The 20978-nt window shown below is 36.8% G+C and overlaps 4 protein-coding genes, 2 long non-coding RNA genes and 3 other non-coding genes across 11 annotated transcripts; 7 read left to right on the top strand and 2 right to left on the bottom strand.

The window, feature by feature from the left end:
* Nucleotides 1-101: 101 nt before the first annotated feature.
* Nucleotides 102-5974, bottom strand: AT5G17270 (Protein prenylyltransferase superfamily protein). 2 transcript variants are annotated; one of them, NM_121733.3, is made up of 20 exons: nucleotides 5489-5974; nucleotides 5235-5373; nucleotides 4492-4823; nucleotides 4149-4230; nucleotides 3812-4073; nucleotides 3449-3507; nucleotides 3215-3304; nucleotides 2988-3079; nucleotides 2789-2887; nucleotides 2592-2669; nucleotides 2295-2379; nucleotides 2158-2216; nucleotides 1973-2042; nucleotides 1745-1836; nucleotides 1514-1576; nucleotides 1369-1435; nucleotides 995-1228; nucleotides 743-859; nucleotides 507-659; nucleotides 102-412 (listed from the first exon to the last, which is right to left on the bottom strand). In NM_121733.3, exons 1-20 carry the CDS (start codon nucleotides 5899-5901, stop codon nucleotides 299-301), a joined length of 2700 nt encoding a protein of 899 aa, NP_197229.1. In that variant the 5' UTR covers nucleotides 5902-5974; the 3' UTR covers nucleotides 102-298. The 2 variants fall into 2 exon arrangements, with proteins under 2 accessions (NP_197229.1, NP_001331720.1); NM_001343487.1 differs by having other exon boundaries at nucleotides 4492-5373.
* Nucleotides 5975-6636: 662 nt separating this feature from the next.
* AT5G02685 lies at nucleotides 6637-7024 on the top strand. Its single transcript, NR_142619.1, has one exon. It is a non-coding gene; the product is annotated as an other RNA (long non-coding RNA).
* Nucleotides 7025-7720: 696 nt separating this feature from the next.
* Nucleotides 7721-10712, top strand: NAC086 (NAC domain containing protein 86). Its single transcript, NM_121732.2, has 6 exons — nucleotides 7721-8140; nucleotides 8912-9192; nucleotides 9295-9609; nucleotides 9695-9919; nucleotides 10023-10092; nucleotides 10191-10712. Exons 1-6 carry the CDS (start codon nucleotides 7984-7986, stop codon nucleotides 10571-10573), a joined length of 1431 nt encoding a protein of 476 aa, NP_197228.1. The 5' UTR covers nucleotides 7721-7983; the 3' UTR covers nucleotides 10574-10712.
* Nucleotides 10713-10880: 168 nt separating this feature from the next.
* On the top strand, nucleotides 10881-11726 carry AT5G02645. Its single transcript, NR_142615.1, has 2 exons — nucleotides 10881-11100; nucleotides 11468-11726. It is a non-coding gene; the product is annotated as an other RNA (long non-coding RNA).
* AT5G02675 lies at nucleotides 11224-11317 on the top strand. Its single transcript, NR_142618.1, has one exon. It is a non-coding gene; the product is annotated as an other RNA (small nucleolar RNA).
* On the top strand, nucleotides 11397-11488 carry AT5G02665. The gene has a single exon (NR_142617.1). It is a non-coding gene; the product is annotated as an other RNA (small nucleolar RNA).
* Nucleotides 11617-11713, top strand: AT5G02655. Its single transcript, NR_142616.1, has one exon. It is a non-coding gene; the product is annotated as an other RNA (small nucleolar RNA).
* Nucleotides 11727-12239: 513 nt separating the features above from the next.
* AT5G17250 (Alkaline-phosphatase-like family protein) lies at nucleotides 12240-16903 on the top strand (the record flags this gene model as incomplete). The annotated part of the gene is made up of 19 exons (NM_001343486.1): nucleotides 12240-12651; nucleotides 12756-12790; nucleotides 12877-12998; nucleotides 13083-13172; nucleotides 13266-13385; nucleotides 13486-13569; nucleotides 13651-13728; nucleotides 13887-14012; nucleotides 14091-14180; nucleotides 14279-14314; nucleotides 14400-14455; nucleotides 14564-14711; nucleotides 14795-15227; nucleotides 15305-15396; nucleotides 15491-16031; nucleotides 16138-16318; nucleotides 16398-16554; nucleotides 16644-16727; nucleotides 16808-16903. Exons 1-19 carry the CDS (start codon nucleotides 12380-12382, stop codon nucleotides 16901-16903), a joined length of 2841 nt encoding a protein of 946 aa, NP_001318581.1. The 5' UTR covers nucleotides 12240-12379.
* An 85-nt stretch (nucleotides 16904-16988) lies between these two features.
* SDG40 (SET domain group 40) lies at nucleotides 16989-19073 on the bottom strand. Of its 2 annotated transcripts, NM_121730.4 has the most exons (6): nucleotides 18900-19073; nucleotides 18670-18820; nucleotides 18450-18581; nucleotides 18166-18306; nucleotides 17810-18058; nucleotides 16989-17706 (listed from the first exon to the last, which is right to left on the bottom strand). In NM_121730.4, exons 1-6 carry the CDS (start codon nucleotides 19040-19042, stop codon nucleotides 17047-17049), a joined length of 1476 nt encoding a protein of 491 aa, NP_197226.2. In that variant the 5' UTR covers nucleotides 19043-19073; the 3' UTR covers nucleotides 16989-17046. The 2 variants fall into 2 exon arrangements, with proteins under 2 accessions (NP_197226.2, NP_001330251.1); NM_001343485.1 differs by having other exon boundaries at nucleotides 18670-19073.
* Between the last annotated feature and the right edge of the window lie 1905 nt (nucleotides 19074-20978).

The following is a 20978-nucleotide window of genomic DNA, read 5'->3' as shown; positions in this document are numbered from 1 at the left end:
TTGTTACTTAAGGGTTTTCCTCTCTGGGCAAATTTGAATGAACCATTAAAGTTATCATCTGCTTCTGCAATCTGCAATTCTGCATCCCCAAAGGAATTTCAGAAACATGTAAACTCAAAACTCGTATAATCGCAAAAAAAGAAACATTAAGTTATCATCTCAACAATGTCTTTAACCCAAACAACAAAAATGATTAATTTTACAACACCCATAAACCAAACAACAGAAATGATTTAATTTTACAACACCCAGAAACCAAATGCTAATCTATGATGATAGTGACAAGTCTTTTCTTCTTTCATGTTTTTGTATCTCTATACTCTTCTTCACTTTTCTGCATGACATTTCTTACCTCCTCAAGGCAACTTTCAAGTTCCTTCAATTCTTCACTGTCCAAGAAGCTCACTGTAGCCTACACATACATATGTCAGCCATTTTTATTGATTCTGATCAAAAAGCTTAGTAAGTATTGTGGGGATTAATTAATGATAAGTTTGGTTTGTTACTTGTTTGATTGTGTTCTTCAAATGCATCTCAGCAGTAAACAGTTCTCGTTTGCTTCCTATGGAAGCTGAGATCTCCATATACACTCTACAAAGTTCCAATGATGCTCTTGCAAACTTCTTGAAACGCTCTTTGTCTTTCCACACTTCTGATCCCTGGCAGAGATATCGATATGTCATCAAATACTGCTCACTGATAAAAGAGTGGCTTTGGTAAATCATCAGTCATTATTAGATACCTGATATGATCGCACTTGCTTTAACAGTGCCTCGCTGCATACCGTAAGATCTCCTTTGATTCTACTCCATCTTGCATATAACCCCCAGATTTCTGCTGTACTTTCTGTTTTGACAATCTATAAAAGAAATAATCAAATGAAGGAATCACATAAAGGGACTATACAAAGCTACATATCAAATGCATCCTCAAGAGTTATCACTCGGAGAATGAGACAATACAGAGATAATACTAGTTGAAATGTTTTGCTAACCTGCTGAATAACTTTCCCAAGTAATTCTAGCTGGCGTTGAGTTTCAGCTGGTGTTGCAGTACATGGTTTTGTTTCTGTTGACTCATCTGAAGAAGCTTCGGTTTCAGTCGATGAAGATGATGACTTACATGCTGAATTCCTCTTTTCTAACTCTGTCATTATACGGTCCAATAAAACAACATCAACCCTCTTGTTTTTGCTCATTTTCAGTATCTGTTGTATAGCTTCAAAGGCCTGGAAGAGAAAAAAACACAAAGATGAAGCCAATTTGTTTAACTCCTAAGCTAAAATAAAACAAATATACGGGGAAGTGACAGTTGCTGTTTTTAGACAAGAGTAGAATATTAAAGTTATAAATTAATAGCTGCATTTACCTGATCAATATTTCCCACATCCATAGCGACATGACTGAAATTTTCCCACATCTGCCAGCTATCTCGCCTGTTGACACAATATTTTTCAGTTACTAACTCTGATTTTCATAGCTCAAGTAACAAACCGTAAAGGATAGAGAGATACTTGAATTTAAGTGCTTCTTTGAACGCAATGAATGATTCTTTGCTCTTTTTCTTTATCATATGCCTGCACTCACAGATTATTACACATTCAGCATCATCCATTACAAATGTCATAAAGCAGGTGAGCAGTGAGTCGTGAAGTTAAATAGTAAGGATATGTGTGAAGAAAACAATTAATTTTCTCAGTAATTTCAGAACAAACAGAGCAGAATAGTGAAACTGAAATGCTTACAGACAAGCAATGTTGTTCCAAGCCTCCCCATTGTCGGGATCAAGTTGAACAGCAAAAGTGAATGCATCCAGTGCTTTCTGAACATCCCTGGCCTATGGTATCATGTAGGAGATGTTAAATTAGTATACCTCTCAGCCAACATGACAAGAATGTCAATGTAGTCAATCTAATGACATTGGAATGGAAACATATTGCTACTAAACTATTGGAGAATATGAAGTAAGATACCTTCAACGCAGCAGCACCAAGAGCAAACCAACCATCTGGGTACAGAGAATTTAAGGCCATTGCAGCCTCCCTAAAAGTAAGAAAAAAAATGAGACGTCTCACAAGTAAATCAGCCTGAAGGGCCAAATTCATAAATCCAGTTCCGTTTTAGAAAAAAAAAGACAGATCCAAATTGTTCAACATACCACAGCATCTTTGACTTCTCAAAATCACCGCGATTGTATGCGCTGCGAGCAAGAGCGCGCTGCAAGATGAAGATAATTAGAGCATGGACTAAGAGAGAAGAACATAAAAGATTTTTCAGTTTTCTGTCTCAAACTACCTTAGCACGAACTGACTTATCATTTGAAACTTCCAGGGCTTTTTCATAACAGGAATCATTTATAGTAACATCACCAAGTGAACACCTGAAACCAATATTTATCATCACATTTAATTTAACGATCGGATACCATAATAACTTTCTCTCGTATATACAAAGCTTAAAGAAATATCTGCTTATAATAAGATTAAGCGTACGTTCACAGCAGATAATTATGGCACTTCACAGTGATTTATTAATTAAGATATAAACAACAAGAAAAGAACAGACTAAGGGTACCACCAAATAACAGATTACCATAATCTTGGGTCATTTGGCCGTTCAAGAAGCCGTGCATTGATGAGATCTACAGCTGCTGATTTCTTTCCCAGAAGGCTGAATTTCAAGTCACGTAATAAGTTTTGCAACAGAAGATAGAAACCATAGAGGGGAAGGGGGAAACAAGCGAAGCTGAATTCATCACAACGCAGTATTTAAAAAAAAAAAAAAAATACCAGTAGCAGTAGATTAGATTATCCCACAATTCCAGGCTCTCAAATATGGTGATTGCTTCCCCAACCAAACCGCAACTCACCAGAAGCTCACCGTATTCCCTGTGGTTAAAATCAAAATGGAACGATGAAAATAAATGAATAAGACCGCAGAAAACCCCTAAAAGGATATCTATACATGCACGTAAAGAGAATATCCTACTTTCTCAGAGCAGGAATAGTAGGAAGATGGACAGCATAGCATAAAGGGATCCTGTTTGATACTCCAGGATCGCTCTTGTTAATAGCTCCAACCTGATAAAGGAAAATTATCAGAGCTATACTTAGGGACAGAATGAAATAACACTACAATATGAGTGTTTCAGCCTGGGAGATATACAATCAAAAAGGAAAACCAAAATTGATAATACGAGCGCTGTTCACACATACCAATTTATCCATCATCTCTAGGGCGCGTCCCTTTGTACGACCTCTAGTTGATTCCCATCGAACACGTAGTAAGTCACAAAAACACCGTAGCTATTCCCATGTACGAAGAACAAAAGTCAGTCAGTTTGTTTTACTTGCATAGTTGTGACGAAATGAAAAACCAACAGATCCATACATCAATATTTAAACTCAGTCACTTTGTAAGAATAAATTAACTGAGAGTTTGAAACTTACAACAAAATATGTTGACTTTTGAGAATCTATTGCCTCAATATATGGAGCCATATCCCATCCTGCAGAAGAAAAAAGTATTAGAATATATAAATAAAACTAGTGAGTAAAACAATTTCGTTCAACACAAGTGAGTAAAACTAGTTGACAATTGCTTCTTCTCCTTCACGGTCTCTGTAGTAATTTGGCAACACCGTAACGATCCTTTCTAAGTTTTTTAATTGCAGTTACAACAAATGCCTAGTAGCTTAATTGTGTAGGAGAAGTGTTAATATTCTTCTCTATCTTTCCACCTGAGCTCTCCATAAAGCATTAAACTTTTGAGAAATAGACATTGCAAATACACTTGACTTCGAGTTCACTTACTTTGCATCTCATCGTGCCGACTACCCCTTTCAATTAGAAGGCACTGGGCCAAAATCAATGCCTGTTCAACTGGTTTCAAGGGCACAGAATCTTTGCCAGCTTCACTCTCGTTGTTCACTAGTTTGGGAGTCATATATACTTCAGGTGCTTCACCTCCCCAAGCTTCATAAGGTCCAACATCAGCTTTCTCAGAGGCCAACCTCACATCCCCATTGGATGAGCTAGTATTGGCTACCAATACCATCTGTGCCTTTGGATCTACCTATAACAAGATCAGAGGAATTTAGAATAACATAGCCGAATACATCAAAAAGGAAAAATTTATCTCATATCTTACTTGGTGAATAGTACGAAATCCAAGAGCCCCGGTAACAGAGAACTCTAGGCTTGCTGCTGCTTTAGCAGATTCAAGCTGCAACCTGACAATTTTACTCCGAATCAAGACCAATATACTAAAGCAGACAAGTAGATAAAAGGTCATGGAATGGTATGTGATAGCTATCAGAAATGAGAGGAGTAACAACTATATACATATGTGCTATACCAGCTCAATTTCGTAACTACATGAGTCGCAAACCTCTCCTTATTTTCTTAAAAACGGAATCAGGCGAAACCAAAGTAATCTGGTCAATATCCTAGGACAAAAAGCTATAAACATGTAAGTCTCAATGGTAACTTACCGTGAAGGATCAATCCTTCCATATATATATTGCAGTACACATGCTTCCAGATGGATAGTTGACGTGATGGATGAAGCTTCGTCTTCTAGCAAATTGGCACCCCAGTAGCTTTTTACTTTTTCCAATTCTCCAAAATGGTCTATAGCTTCGGCCATGTAAACTTGCAACATTTCAAACAAAGATGAAGATCGCTCTTGTAGAACTCTTTGATGAATCAGTAAAACTCTGACAAGCCACCATGAAATACTCCTTACTTCAAAAGTTTCAGTTGAAGTTATCTCAAACAACAAATCTTTCAACTTGAACAGGAGCAATCTAGCAAAAACTAAATGCTGCAGGAAAAAAAAAGTAGTTTGGGTTGCATAGAGTTCACTACAAAGTACAAACAAAGACAGATCGGTACTACTTCAGATAGCTACTAATATATAATGTACACAGATATAAGCTAATTCACATACTAGCAAACAGAAATGAATGCTAAGAAGCCTACAACACAGCTTAGAGCCTTCCAGGATAAAGTCATCTTGATGCAGACCAAAGAGCAGGAAATATCAAGATCATTCTACTATAAGATAAGAAAAAACAACAAGCTTGTGTGGACATATCTAAAGCATAATACATTTGGTTTATTCCTCTCAAACATTAACGTCCAACAAACACCCTCCGAAACACAAATAAAGACTGGGACAACAACAAAGCTCGAATTGATGAAATTGAAAAATGCAGTAGCACGAAGAGAGTACCTGGAGATTAGAAAACTTCCCAAGCAAGTCAGAACCGACAGACATGAGCTGAATCTTAGCCCAGTTCTCCCACTCAACTAATTCCTTACTCTCTGACACTCTAAGGGGCAACGAACATTTCGTTGATCCTTCCGTTGACCTAACAGTTTAAAAACAATCAAAAGCCTCAATGAGAATTTGAATATAACCAGATTCCGAAATTTGAAGAACACTGGAAGTTCATAAATTACGAAGAATTAAACTCGGTGACTTACCCAGTCAGATTGCAACGGGTGAACCACAAAGCAGTAGCGATTGCTAAGCACATCACCAGAACAGCACGGCGAGCCTTATCGATTTCATCTGAAGAATCGTTCACCACGAACGATTCGACCTTGTCGAGAAGCTCGGAGTAAACTTGCTCGGCGGAATCAACCGTATCAACCAAGTTTAACTCGGAATCTCCGAGTATTAGCTTAGTAGCGTCGGAGGATAGAGCTCCAAGATAGTCTCCAGCCTCGATTGAAGACAAAAGAGACGTTATAAGAGAGTCGTGTGGATGGGTTCCGGATTGAGTTCCATCGAGCGGCTGGGATTCGAGAGGAGAACCTGTCTGTGGAAAGGATACAGTGCACCGGAGGAGACGGAGCTCGTAACCGCGAAGGATTTCAACTTCGCCGTCGACCATGGTTGTACTGGTTCTGGAGGAGACGAGAACGAAAGAGAGGTTTTGTGAGGTTTTTGTGAGGGACAGTACTGTGACAACGACGTCGTTTGACGGTGAAACCGGTTGAACAATAACTCGAATGTCTATCCGGTTTGGTTACCGGAAAAGAACCGCTCAAAATGCTAACCCGGAAGTATAATGAACGAACCGGTTAAACCAAGTTTAACCTCTTCTCCCCATTTTTGAGTTTTGACAATTTTCAAAAATTTATTGAAGCTAAGTTGTGTATGCGATTAAGTTTATGATTTAAACATTTTTTCCTTCTTAACTCTTTATCAATTTTACAGATGTACCTTTCTCTTTTGGTATTTTTGTCACTCATCTTTTCTAGGAGAAAATAAACATGCACTAGACTCTGAAATGTTAATAACACTTTAAAAATTTAAATTAGCTTAGCATAAACAAAGAGACAGAAGTTTGGGTTTTTGTCTTACATATTATATATTTTTTCTAAATACTTTCTTTGAAACTATATTCAAATAGTTCATGTTCTCAACTTGGGAATTTAAGATACATTTATTTGGTAAAGATATTTGGAGTACATTAACTTATAGATGTGTGTGAAAGAGAAATAAATAAAAGTAAAGAACAAAAAGATGGATTCATGTGAGGGAAAAGTGTAAAGAAGGGTATGTACAATTTGTTATATACATGTGTTATATATGCTAATGCTTATTATATGTGTGATTAATTAGATATAGATCTAGAATATGGAATTTGCATAATGACAGAAAAGTGTATGATGATGATGAGAAAAGCTGAGAAGTGATGCTGGGGTTGGCCCATCTATGCCTCCAAGGATTTCTTCACATGCTTACAAGCTGGACCCACATGATCTACCATGTGGACCTTTATTCTTCATCTCTATACCTTTAAACAAATTTTGGTTTTATATATCTATGCCTTTAATTTATCTATGTATGAACTTGCATATGAATCTAATTAATGTGTGCGTTTGTGCTCGTGTTTGTGTTTGTGTTTGCGTCACTATATCATGTGTTTCATATCCATCTAGAGCCACATGCTCGTGAACGAGCGAGCTTGTCTCTCATCCTCGACTCCTCGTTTAAGTGATTCATATTTTTACACTGAAAAAAGGTTATAATATAGTTTTGGGCGGTATTAAAACATACTCCCGAGACATAACTTATGAACACAAGATCAGATATATATGGGGGAAGATGAACAAACTAACACTAATGACCAATCAAACGATCATACTCGAGCCACTTGTGACGACACAATGAAGATGATACAAAATGAAGTATAATATTTTTATTTCAGAAAAGAGATTAGATATAAGAAATAATTGAGATGATGGCATATTGATCAGCGGCAATCACGAAGGAACTAAAGGATTCTCGCAAGTGGGGATACGATACAAAGGAGACAGTTTTATTCAGTTAGAAGCGCCGCCAGACAAAGATTTGAAACCAGTTTCTATTGGTTAAACCAAGATTCGTTCCCCCCATGAAGCCAATGATGTTCCGCCACGTGGATACATTCCAAACCGACCATACTTGGAGAAGAATGTGATTATTTGAGGCGACCACTTTGATGAAGAAACACGGTTTTGCATTAACCTACCTATGAATCTTGAAGAAAACGACAGTAAGAATCAGAATATGTGTAAGGAAGAAACAAAATTACGAGAGACAAATTGGGTATAGCCATACTTTTTATAACTTTTATATTATAAGTTCCATATATTATTTGAGGGTGGCATCATCCCTTTCACTTTCCTGCCACTATTTTTATATGAAATTCTGTCTTTCTCTTCTTTATTTATAACCCTATACCCTTCAAGCCCTGAAAACACAAAACATTTGTCTTCTCTCTGTTTCCTTCTTTCTCTCGAGGTTTTCGTATCATCATTCTCCTTCTCTCTACTACCCAACCATACTTATAAAACTATTTATATAAACAAAAACGATCGGTCTTGTTGGAGTTTATCTCGTAAACAAGACCGTTCGTTAAGTTTTTTGTTATATAATCCGATATTAAATTGATAGAGAGGTTTCAATATTGTTGAAGAGTATATACATGGCTCCGGTCTCGTTGCCTCCAGGTTTTAGGTTCCATCCAACGGACGAAGAACTAATCACTTACTATCTCAAGAGAAAGATCAACGGCCAAGAGATCGAGCTAGAGATTATCCCTGAAGTAGACCTCTACAAGTGCGAACCATGGGACTTGCCAGGTAAGAATTATTTAGTTAACCATAAATCAATCTATCAGTATATATATATATTTGGAATGAGACCCTTTTATGGTCTAAGCGCTGAATAGGTTTTGAACGTATAGGTTCGAAAGATAGAGTGAAGAAAAGAAAAAGAATATATATCACAATAACAGGACAACTATAATATAGAACACTTTTACCAAAATTATATGTATACATTTATATTGGTTTGCATATTTTGATTGATTTGAAAATCGAAGCAAAATTTTGAAATATTTCTAGAATTCACTAATCATGAGGATTTTAACTAATATTTAGAAATCCCTTTAAATAACAAAGAGTTTTGTGATACCATGTGTTTTTTTTTTGGTACTAGCTTTGACTTTTTCGTATATATCAAGAAATCAAAATTTTAACAATTAAAATGAATCAATTCAACGTTTGGATTAGTTTTTGTCAATTCAACTTGGATTGGAAGTATATGATTTTTCTGAATATATTATATAACAATATAGCCATAATACTATAGTAGTATTGATTAGAGCATACGCAATTGTAGGATTCCCTCTGGTCAAATCCTCAAATACTTTTCGTTAACCTCTCATGGACCACCACACTTTTATGATAGTCTACACTTTGTACCTTAGGGTTTAATCTTGAGAGATAACATATTTTACAGGGGACAGAATAAAACAAATAAAAACCATATATAGAGAAACTCAATTTGAATCGATATTTTGTATTCAAATGTTATTGTTTACTAATATACTCAACCATGTCAATTGGCAGGGAAGTCACTGATTCCTAGCAAAGACCAAGAATGGTTCTTCTTCAGCCCACGGGACAGAAAGTACCCCAATGGTTCAAGGACAAACCGGGCAACAAAAGGCGGTTATTGGAAAGCCACAGGCAAAGACCGGCGGGTGAGTTGGAGAGATCGAGCCATTGGGACCAAGAAAACATTAGTTTACTACCGTGGACGTGCCCCGCATGGTATTAGAACTGGTTGGGTCATGCATGAATATCGCCTCGATGAATCCGAATGCGAGCCTTCTGCATTTGGCATGCAGGTTTACTTACTAACCAAACCAATCATCAATCATCTACTTTAAAGTAGTAGATGTATTACTAGGGAAAACTATATTCTAACAAGATTCTTGTTCTATTTTCAGGACGCATATGCACTCTGTCGCGTGTTTAAGAAAATAGTGATTGAGGCGAAACCAAGGGATCAACATCAGCAGCAGCATCAACCTTACGTCCACACGAGCTCGAATATAAGTGGTAGCTCGAGTTTTGACGTTTGTTCAGATCTTGAAATAAGTTCAAACACACCTTATAATACCGCTGCCCATATCCAACCGCGATTTGGAAACGCAAACGCAATTAGTGATCATGATGACTGGTCGCAGTACTTGTCACAAAACATGCCTACAAGCTTTTCAGATTACGGATCTCCTTATGGACCATACCTCACTCAATCAAAGGTAATTTGTTAATTAATACAGTTGATTCCGTATCATATACAGAATCAAATATACATGTATCTTAAAATGTTGTATTATTATATAGGTGAATACAGAAGTGCAATGTGAGATGTTTCAACACCAAATGTCATTGCCACCATTGCGAGTAGAAAACTCGCAGGCTCAAACCAGCGATTTCTCCAAGAGACTACATCAAAACAGTGGTCAAAGTGGGTTCGACGACTTTACTTTCGCTGCAAGTAACTCCAACCAATTCTACAACAGCAACGTTGATGATCATTTGATACACATTGGAAATCTTGACGAGCAGGTAATTTTATTTCATAGTTACCAATTTGATTTCGTCATTTATATTTTATATATGCTCGAAGACCAAATATTAATTGTCTCTATAATCTATATGATGTTAACAGAGTTATATAGAAGAACAAGAATTGATTTTGCCAAGTTTCCAGAGTAATGATCAAGATCTTGAACTTTATGGTGGGTATGATATAAAACTCATTATAATTGGAAGTTTGGAACCATATAAAATGTTGATTATAATGATCTAATCGGAAATAATTGTATATTTATTACAGGCGGATCTCGGACCAATACAATAGACAACATAGAGATCGACGATTTTTTCTCGTTTGAGAACCAAGCACAAGACAACGACAACTCAAACGTAACCCCAAACTCGGCAGGATTCGAAATGATTGGAGAAGAGATTATAGTAAACCATAAAATGCTCATTAGTACACGGCAGACTACGGAGATTTTATACTATCAAGTGGTACCGTCGCAGATATTGAAAATTCACATAAATCCGGTTCATGGAAATGAAGAGAGAACAATGTTAATGGAAGAAGACAGTGATGATTCTTGGTTCCAGAAGGCTGAAAATGTTGCGAAGATGAAACTGAAACAGATTAGTTTAGTTGCAAAACGTTATTACAAATGTCTTACTATTATTTTCTGATTTATGTATTTCATTATTTATTGTCGTATACTAACCCCCTTTTGGAATGAAGAGAGGAAAAATACATATACTCAATTACTTGTATACTATATAGTTTGATTTCACTGTCATTGTTAAATAAGTAATCTTTGCTAGTTACCAAAGCCCACCAAAACATAAGGATCCAATAAGAAATTCCTAATACCACAAGTCACGTGAATAACACGCGCATTAGGGTTTCTAGACCGACATAAGCCTCACCACCGTACCTATAAATACTCTTTTGACTAAACCTCAAAACACCAAAATAACAAGCCGTCGACTTCTCTCCGCTAGATTTCTTATCCTTAATATGTTCTTCATAAGGTTTCCTAGGTTATGTTCTCATTAGAAATTGTGCGTCAATATTACTGATTACCACCGTACTTGTTTATGTTCGTTGTGTATGAGCTGACGCCAAATCGTTTCCCTATATCTGTTATTCGTTTTGATTTTCTTCGGAAAACCCTCTGGGGTTTTCTTCAATCAGCTCGAATTTGCAGATTAGGGTAAATCTGATTTTGTATTAGTGTTTTATAGAATTGTTTTAGGTTTTAGTTCATACACAACATTGAACTCGTTTTTTTTGTTCTTAGAAATCGAGATTTGGATTGGTTAATAATGGAGAATGGAGGTGATGACAATTTCCCCAGATGATCGAATCTGATTATACTGAGCGAATAGAACTTCCTCTTCGGAGGAAGTCAAGCCAATTAGTCTGATCCTTCTCCTTAGATTATTACGATTGATTTGGGTTTGTTTGTTGATTTTAAAACTTTCGTGGTTTTTTTGAAAAGAGATATGGAGGTGATGACAATTTCCCCAAATGATCGAATCAGATTATACTAAGCGAATTTTATTTCCTTCTCAACAGAGGAAATCAAGCCAATATTCTGATCCTTGTCTCTTTTATGTTTTTTTGATGAGTTTGCCTTTAGATAGGTTCACTAGATTCAATTGTGATTCGTTTTTAATTTGTTGGGTCTTTTTTATGATTAAACTATAAGATTGGTATTAAGGAGAATGGAGGTGATGACAATTTCCCCAAATGATCGAATCAGATTATACTAAGCGATTTTTATTTCCTTCTCAACAGAGGAAATCAAGCCAATGTTCTGATCCTTCTCCTAAACCTTTTTTAATAATAGCTTCGATTATTTTTCTAGAATAATTTGAGGTTTTAGATTTTTTTTTGTTTTGGGTTTATTAGGTATATGATGATACTAAACTGAGACAAATGGATTTAAGTTTGGACTGATTTGGATTTGATGAATTGAAACACATATCTACAAGCTGTATTGACAAGACGAAACCTTTGTTCATATCATAAGAGATGATAGTAATCGGATGACGAAATCATTCTTCATATCATAAGAGACGACTGTAATTTGATTAACTTATACTGTTGAATGCTAGCTAAATCGGAATCGTATAACTTACTCAGTTAATCAAATATCAAAGGACTGAAGCTTATTTTGTAGTAAAAATTCGCCAGAATAATTTACTTCAATAACCGGAGTAGCTAAACTAAATTTTTATTATGCACCCTCCATACCGGTTATAACCTGTAAAACGAATCGATTACCTAAATGTCTGAAAATATAACGCGCCATTGCTAAACAAAACGCAAAGCAGCAAAAACTCGATTACACTTACAATGATAAGTTATACGACGTCGTTTTCCATTCACGTCTTCATCACCTTCAATAGTTTATTTTGCCGCGGTCAGTAGCCCGTCACGGCGAAATCTACTTATCGGAAATACGACCGGAGAATTTTGATCCGGAGATGGAGACATATCTGAAGAACAAGAAGTTGACAGCTTTAGGATTTCTCTTGATTCACGCCATCGCCATTTTGATCTTCACGCGTGGGTTTCTTCTCACGCGAACAGAGCTTCCTTTCCACAGTACTTGCTCCGACGTTTCTCTCTCTCCTTGCCTTGCTTCTCCACGCTCCAATCACGATTCAAGCTCGGGTCAATCTAATCAGACTCAGCCGAAATGTTGGACCAAACCAGTTGTTGATCGTGTCATCATAATTGTCTTAGATGCACTCAGGTTTCAAGTATTGCAATAACTGAGATTGGTTTTCTTCAATTTTACAGCTTCCATTTCACAATTCCATAGGCATTTCGTGACTTTCGTTTTGTTTTGTTATTCAGAATCGATTTTGTTGCCCCGAGTGCTTTTTTCCCAGGTGATTTTGAATGATCTTTGTGTGTAAGTGTATGACTGTGTTAATGATTTGAGTAATGAAACTAAAAGTAGTTCTTTAATTGACAGAACCAAAGCCATGGATGGATAAATTAACAATCTTGCAGACGCTTGCATTTGCTAATGATTCATCTGCTAAGATCTTTAAGGCTTTTGCTGATCCTCCTACAACTAGTTTACAGCGTCTCAAGGTCCCAATTCTAATCAGTTTCTAGATTGGTGTCTACATTTGATTGCTTTCAACTCTTTTTCATATTCTAGTGTGTGAATTTCAGGGATTAACAACTGGAGGATTGCCTACTTTTATTGATATTGGGAATAGTTTCGGTGCTCCTGCTATTGTTGAGGATAACTTCATTAATCAGGTTTTGGCTTATCTAAAACAAACTGTTTGTTTTCTAATGTCATTTTGATTTGGTCACACGGTAATGACTTGAATGAGTTCTCTCTATGCATAGTTAGTGCTAAATGGGAAACGGTTGGTGATGATGGGTGATGATACTTGGACACAGTTGTTCCCAAATCAATTTCAAAAGTCATATCCTTTCCCCTCTTTCAATGTTAAAGACCTGGATACTGTAAGTGATTCATGTTTTGCTTTTCTACATTATGTTTGTTTCCGAGGTAGCTTGTCTGTGTAGAGTTTTAAATATGATATTGGTTGTTGTGCGTTTTTAGGTTGACAATGGATGCATTGAGCACCTATTCCCAACCCTTTTCAAAGATGATTGGGATGTTCTAATTGCGCATTTTCTCGGCGTGGTATGCGGACAATTACATCTTTTTTTTCGTCATCATCTTGCCACTCATCTCCTTGATTCACTGAATTTTGAATATTTGCAGGACCATGCAGGACACATATTTGGAGTGGATTCCAGCCCAATGATTAATAAGTTGGAGCAATATAATTCAGTTTTAGAGGTTAACTACTGTTTACTACCTTTTAATCACCTGATAAAGGCTGCAACAAAAATTAACCATATTATTTCACTTGCGTATTCCTTGTCCTTCAGTTGCAAAAAGTTATTAGTATGCTATATGTAATCTTGTTTCATTCTCACTCTATTTGCCTCCTCTAGAAAGTCATCAATATATTGGAGAGCCAGGCGGGACCAGGTGGTTTGCATGAGAATACTATGCTTATAGTAATGGGTGACCATGGGCAGACATTAAATGGGGATCATGGCGGAGGGACTGCAGAAGAGGTAAGAAATTGGTTTTCTTCTTTTACTCACTCTGCTTCAAGATTATTAATCCACCTTTACTTCTAAATCCCTTTACAGGTAGAAACAACCATGTTTGCCATGAGTACAAAGAAGCACACAACTTTGGTTCCTCCTGAGTTCGATACCTCATCTTGTAAACAAAACAAGGTAATTGTAACCTGCGAAACATATTCCTTGGTGATCATAAGGATTGATTTTTGAGATTTCTTATTACTGGAATTCTATTGGGTTTATCTTAATGTCAGGACGGGAAGCAGATGTGTATCAGCTACATTGAGCAGGTCAGTATCAAATTTGATGTGATGTCTTTCCATGTACTCTATGCAAACCTCATTGCAAAACTTAATTGTTTTGGGTTATTTGCAGCTTGATTTTGCAGCAACATTGTCAGCTTTGCTTGGGATATCCTTTCCTTTCGGAAGGTGCCTTGTAAGGATCATTGTCAAATTTTGTTTCCTGCTTCTATTCAGGAAAATATCCATCCGCACATATTAATATTCGAAATATTTCTATGTATAATAAAATTTCAGCATTGGGCATGTCAACCCTGAGCTATATGCCCTTGGTTCCAGTAGCTGGAATTTGGATAAGTCAGATTTGGGCAATTTTGGCACCCAATCGGCTGCTAACGAGTGGATGAAACATTACGTTGATGTACTTTGTGTGAATGCTTGGCAGGTAACAGTTCAAAAACTTGAAAGAATATCTTGTCACGATGTTCTGTTTTCGGACTCTCAGTTTCCAATTCTATTTATATGCAGGTGAAAAGATATATAGATGTGTATTCTAATTCATCGGTTGTTGGTTTCTCTTCCGATGATATGTCAAGGATATCAGATCTCTATTCTGCAGCAGAACAGAATTGGTCCAATTCTGTCAAACACATATTGATGGATAGAAATGGAGATGACGGCAGTACAGATATATCTGCCCTTCTTAAAGAGCAAATTGCTGAATATTTGAATTTCTTCTCAAGCGTTGTTGAACTTGCCCGGTCTAAGTGGACAGAGTTCAATCTGAATCTAATGATTACTGGGTTTGGGATATTGGTTATATCACTCATCCTTCAGTTTCTTGCTGTTTTCCATGGCGACAAATCTTATGCAGTGGGTTCTTGGTTATCCACTGGTGCAGCTTTCACTCTCTTTATAGTAACGATTCGAGCTTGCAGCTTTCTTTCAAATAGCTATATCTGTAAGTTTCAAGTAATCTTAGATTAAGCGTTTTGCTCTCTTTTTCTTTATGCTAATAGAGAATTTTTTTGTCAATAGTGGAAGAAGGAAAAGTTGCAAACTTTCTCCTGGCAACAACTGGACTTATCAAGCTGCGGTACTCTGTTATGAGAAAAACAATGCGGAAAGAAGTCAGTATTATCTATGACATGTCTTTGTTGCTTCTGGTTATTACCTTAAAATCTGCTTGTTGGATTGTAATATTTTCAATTATCTTGTCTGCAGGCTTTTATGTTTCTTGCTATGGTTTTTGTTCTCAGAGTTTCTATAGATATTGGGCTAACAAAGCAAGCTGCAACTTCTCAGTTTATGAGTAGCTCACCATCGTGGATGCTAGGGATAGCTCCAGACCATCCAGCATTGACATATGCGATTGAAATTGCACCAATTCTGTCAGTGGTTATACTCATTTGCGTGCTCTACGTAGCCATTGCGAAAGCACCCAATGAGGGGGTGTGGAAGTATGTTACTGTTGGTAGTATGGTAAGCTACTTTTTCATAGCATTGCTTTGGGCTTCGGAGAGCAAGATATTTGGTTTGGATCAGTTGCTTCAAGTGACGGGAGGAAGAAACCGCATTCCTCAAACGGTTTATGTAATTGGATTGGTGCAGCTCTGCCTTTTAGCTTCTGCACGTATGTTTTGCACAGAAAAAGACAAGAATTGGGCCATCAGAACTGTCGCTCTTGTATCTGCTTGTAGTTCGCCAATAATTCTATTGTCGGGGAAGCAAGGATCAATGCTTGCATTAGTATATTTAGTGGCTGGTAACTTTTTTCTTCTCACTTGATGATTCTCAAAGCAAACAAGCTTTATAATAAAGATGGCAACTCAGGTCATTAAGGTTTAACTGATGCAGTTAAATGTATGTAGGCTATTGTATAATGAGGCTGGAGGGTGTAGAGAGAAGAACCAAATCAGATGGACAGAGCAAATTCTCAAAACTAAATCCTCTCTGTGTGGTGCAATGGAGTCTTCTTTCTATATGCATGTTCTTCGCCAGCGGGCATTGGTGCGCCTTTGATGGCCTTCGTTATGGAGCTGCATTTGTGGGGTAGGTCCAAGTTTCATAAACTCAGCCTACAATGGAGTCTTAATTCAATATGGTGGTTTTGTTGACATACTTTCTTCAGGTTTGATGAGTTTGTGCTTATACGACAAGCCATTCTTTTGACAATCGAGACATTTGGATTCTCGATCATCCTTTCTGTATTTGGACTTCCTCTCCTCATACCTTTTCACTCTCAAACTCCTCAGGCTCATGGCGAAAAGCGCCACCAGTTGTTTCAAGTAAGACATCTTCATATTGATTCGTTTTTGGTTTATTCTAGTAGATTCAGTGACAATGTGTTAAATCATAACTTTTTTAACCGCATCAGATGTATATGCTCTTTGGAGTTATATCTGCAACCACAGTCACAGCTACAATTCTCTGCGTCACCATCCAGAGAAGACATCTGATGGTAAACACAGCAAGATTCACTCAAGCCAAAGGTTCTTGTTTTGTATCTGTGACTAAAACATTGCTCTCATGTTCTTGCAGGTTTGGGGTTTGTTTGCTCCAAAGTTCGTCTTTGACGTTGTTGATCTCATCCTTACTGATCTCCTCATCTGTTTGGCTTCAGCTTACTATCTTTGATTCATACTTGCAATTGATGAAAGATGTAACAGTAGATTTTAGCAGGTAATTGTTTTTTTTACTTCTCTATGAATGTAAAAAAGAATGATCAGAAATCCTTTTTTGAGCATTGATAGATTAAGAAGGATCGGTTTCGATTCAAGTTACAAATCTCTAAGCCTATCTTGGGTACCTAAGAGATTATTCATTTTCTCATTACAATAAGAGATGCAATCTGCTAGAGTTCTCTTGTAGCTTAGCCTCCACTGCACAGACCATCTCCATTTGCTCAGCATCCTGCTAGTTTTCCTGGAAAATTCTATAGGTTTCCCAGATAATACAGTGACATCCCACAAACAATTTGCATCAAGAAAAGCACGTACTTCGCTGCCAAAAGCTTCTGTTTCTTTCTGCTCCAAACGCAATTCTGGATCTTGGAGTTTGTCAATGTTATGAAGAAGCACAGTGTCCTCTGTGACAGAAGTTGGCAGATCCCTTAAAACACTTCCACATTTCTCTGACATCCACTTCATGACAAGAATCTCATTCTTCACAGATATCTGAGATCCAGCGTAAACAAGGCGCATAACTGACTTGTCACGCTGGCTCTGTGGGATCAGCCACAGTCTCAACGTGGATATCAGCGCAAAAGACAGCTTACCGTCTTGATGAATGTATAAAGAATCTTTAGGCCATGAAGAAGCTAGAGAAAATAGGCTGGTTTCTAGAGGAATGAAGACCTTGTCATTTGAGTTCTCTTCTAACATAAACCCATAGTGCTCAAGAAGCTCTAGATTCGTGTAAGTCCCATAACATAGAAGAACCTACACCCACAAATACAATCCTCACCATTCAGTATATTTTCTACGTTGTGCTTCCGCTTCATTAGTTTCGCAGCTGTAACAAAAGCTAGTTGAGGACTTGTACCTGTTCTCCTAGCTGATAATTCCTTCTTGCATAAAGACAGTAAGCATTGACATCTTCCTCGAATCCACCATCTGTGAGCCTTTCAGAGTGTGTCTCAACAACAAGTCCTGCTTCCTCTACATTATTAGCACTCTCAGGACCTTGTGGGGTATTCGAATAATCTCCAGGAGCATCGTAGTTGAACAAGTCCCCTACAGGACACAAACACCCAGCACTATCCCATGGTACATGCAGTGTTCGTGAAGATATCTTCAAACAGAAGTAAAGTTTGTAGCTGTAAGTTTACACAAACCTTTCTAATCAACCATCATCGATTTCTCGAGCAACTTTCGTGTGATAAAGTGAAGTGTTCTTACCGTTGCAGAAGCCCATAGCCATGCTTGGAAACTCCGAAACTTAGGCTTCAGCTCTAACTCCTTCATTAACGAACCAGCTTCTTTCCACTCAGACTGACACTTGGCTGTGGCTTTTTCTGTAGCCCAAACAGCATCTTCAACCTAAGGACATGAAAAAAATCCCATCTTTTAGACTTGAAATCAACAGAAAAGAAAGGAACATGATCTCAATCCAATAACATGAGATCTAACCTATTCAAAAATCAAAATAAAACACAAAAGTGTAGTAGTAGTAAACACAGAACTTGTAAAGCTTGCTTCTCGAAATTCCCAAATGTAGCCAAGAGATCATAGTCACGAGGTATATGGAACAAGTATGGATACCAAAAAGACTTCTTCTCCTTGCTCATTTCATACAATAAGCATACACTCAGTATCTGCAAATTTCAACAATTCTGAGGTTTTAAGATTTTTCTCAGAAACAAAAACAGAACAGATTCAAATGGTCAGAGAAATAGAGAGCACCTGAGTCGAAGAAAGTGAATTGTGAAGATTAACAGCATCGCTCAATTTTAGATCTTTAGCAATTATGGATTCTGTAGTCATCAAGGCTTTTCTGGGGACTTTCAAAACCAATTCTCCTTTCTTGAGCTCACGAGCAGCTCCCAAACCTCTCCTGATTGCATCAATCGAGCAATGAGAAGACAGATTTTAGGGATTTAGAAATGAAAGAGTTCGAATTCAATTCCACGCACCCGCCGGCGTCAGGGAAGTCGGAGACGGAAAGAGAATGTCCAAGACACGAATCGCGAAATCGAGAAGAATCAATAGAATCTGAAATGCCAATCTCTGCTGCCCATCGCAGGAACGTCTCCATGGTTTGGTGTTCTAAGTCCATGTCGATCTTCTTCTTCTTCCTGGGTTTCTCCTAAAACCCTGATCCTAAAAATTACAAAAATTACAAAAATACCCCAAATGTTTTTGAAACGCAGCGCGTTTCCACACGTGCCGTAGACTATTCGGTTTAATCCGGTTTGGTTCGAATCTGTGTAGATTCTTAAAGGAATATTTTGGTTTTCACTTTTTAGATCCATTTTTGGATTTGGTCCAAAAAGCTCTAATTTTTTAGGTAGGGAATTGTGGACGATATTGAACAAATTCAGACCTCTAATTGATACCAGAATTCACTAGATATACATTTTTTGACGAATCGTAATATATCGAATTCGAGTTTTCATTCATGCATTTATATATAATCAGTGTAATTATAATAAGTATGAATTGATATGTAGTGTAATCAACTAGACAAAAAAACTAAAAAACACTTATGTTCACAATACGATTTTCGGTGGAGAAAACCGGTTACATCAAAACAACTTGAGTGTATATTTACGTAGGCTACACACTAGAAGAGGTAGGTAACAAAACAAATACAAAGAATATGCAGAATAAGAGGAAGGAATATTCAATTTCTCACGGCCTAACAAAGAAAGTAGTACTGGTAGCTTAGCAAATCATGTGGTGTGTTAGAACTGAATTATTACGCTAAAAACCACAAATATCATGTGGTGGATTGACGTTAGAAAATAAAGGTCGAGTATTTCCTATTTTCTTTAGTTTTTGGATTCGTCTTTCTAGTTGTGGATTGTGTGTACATTTTACAATTAAACATAATATTGATTAAAGAAAGAAATTTTGTTTATCAAATCTGAAATAGCTAATTCCCACTAGAAAATTATTCATAATGATTCGGGGACAGAAAAATAACTATCATTTTGTTAAGTGGTTTGGAAACAAGTCAAAACTTATTTATTATCACTTATATTAACTATGACTTTAGAAAACGAAATACATAATTATTTATCTCCCTGTTGAGAGGTTAAAACTACATTATCATTCTCTACTACATGTATGCGCTATCCGTGTATAATGGGGAGTGTAATACGGGTCCATGACACATCCATTTAGTGTTACGTGGCTGACTCTGTACGTAGCCATTACCGAGTTATTATATTTATATATCACAACTTTTTCTAGACCATTTTAGAAACTAGAGTAACTAAAACTCGTCAGCAGAAATATTTTATATACCAAATTTAAAATATTCAGGGAGGCAAAAAACAAAGAGGAAAAAACACTTGCAGCATTAAGTGACACTACGTGTCGCGCCATGTAACCATGTAACCATGTAAATGGTGACTACGGTCCATTTCTTTGGTACTTTTTATAATAAAACCTTTTTTATTCAGTTATTTACATTATTTGATATAGAAAACGATAAAACTCCATCTCAATTTTATGGGCCACGAAAGATGACACAATTTACGAGTACACGTTTCCATTTACATCTATGTCTCCATCACTCGCCGAACAAATTTTAGTACGTGAAATGTTTGACGAATTGCATCGAACCTTAGTGATATTATCGTGAATTTCAGTGGCAAAGATTATAATTAAAAATGAAGATTTGTAATTTGAAATTGTACATAAACATAAAAATTACAACGTGATTTACAACCACTTAAGTTGGTTTAAATTTTCTTTCGTAACCGAAACATCTCTATCATAAAACTAATGCTTGCTATACGACTACGAGGGTTATGAGACAAGTTTCTATGCATGTTACAGATTGAAATCTTTTAAAGAAAAAAAATTCATGTAAATTGTTTTTTTGATTAATTAGGTTCAACCATGTCTCATCTTTATGTTATTCTCATTCTCCATATATAAATATATTATCCATAAGCTTGGCCGGCTCTCCAACCGTTCTATTAACAATAGCACTAAGCAAGAACTTCAATATGACCACTCTCATTTTCCACCTTCGATCAAGC

The sequence above is a fragment of the Arabidopsis thaliana genome, chromosome 5 (assembly GCF_000001735.4).
Source record: "Arabidopsis thaliana chromosome 5, partial sequence".
In the NCBI taxonomy this organism is placed as follows: domain Eukaryota; kingdom Viridiplantae; phylum Streptophyta; class Magnoliopsida; order Brassicales; family Brassicaceae; genus Arabidopsis; species Arabidopsis thaliana.
The sequence above is the reverse complement of the archived record's forward strand: the minus strand, read 5'-3'. Positions and strand labels throughout refer to the sequence as shown.

What these genes read in the sequence shown, in the direction of transcription:
- AT5G17270 (NM_121733.3), bottom strand. Translation starts at nt 5,901, where the DNA reads ATGGTCGACGGCGAAGTTGAAATCCTTCGCGGTTACGAGCTCCGTCTC. An exon ending in ACCCGTTGCAATCTGACTGG is followed by an intron (nt 5,374 to 5,488) that starts GTAAGTCACCGA and finishes TTAAACTGTTAG; the next exon opens with GTCAACGGAAGGATCAACGA. An exon ending in ATAAGTCAGTTCGTGCTAAG is followed by an intron (nt 2,217 to 2,294) that starts GTAGTTTGAGAC and finishes TTCATCTTGCAG; the next exon opens with CGCGCTCTTGCTCGCAGCGC.
- NAC086 (NM_121732.2), top strand. Translation starts at nt 7,984, where the DNA reads ATGGCTCCGGTCTCGTTGCCTCCAGGTTTTAGGTTCCATCCAACGGAC. An exon ending in CGAACCATGGGACTTGCCAG is followed by an intron (nt 8,141 to 8,911) that starts GTAAGAATTATT and finishes GTCAATTGGCAG; the next exon opens with GGAAGTCACTGATTCCTAGC. An exon ending in CTTCTGCATTTGGCATGCAG is followed by an intron (nt 9,193 to 9,294) that starts GTTTACTTACTA and finishes TTCTATTTTCAG; the next exon opens with GACGCATATGCACTCTGTCG.
- SDG40 (NM_121730.4), bottom strand. Translation starts at nt 19,042, where the DNA reads ATGGACTTAGAACACCAAACCATGGAGACGTTCCTGCGATGGGCAGCA. An exon ending in GGCTATGGGCTTCTGCAACG is followed by an intron (nt 18,059 to 18,165) that starts GTAAGAACACTT and finishes TTCTGTTTGAAG; the next exon opens with ATATCTTCACGAACACTGCA. An exon ending in ATTATCAGCTAGGAGAACAG is followed by an intron (nt 17,707 to 17,809) that starts GTACAAGTCCTC and finishes TTGTGGGTGTAG; the next exon opens with GTTCTTCTATGTTATGGGAC.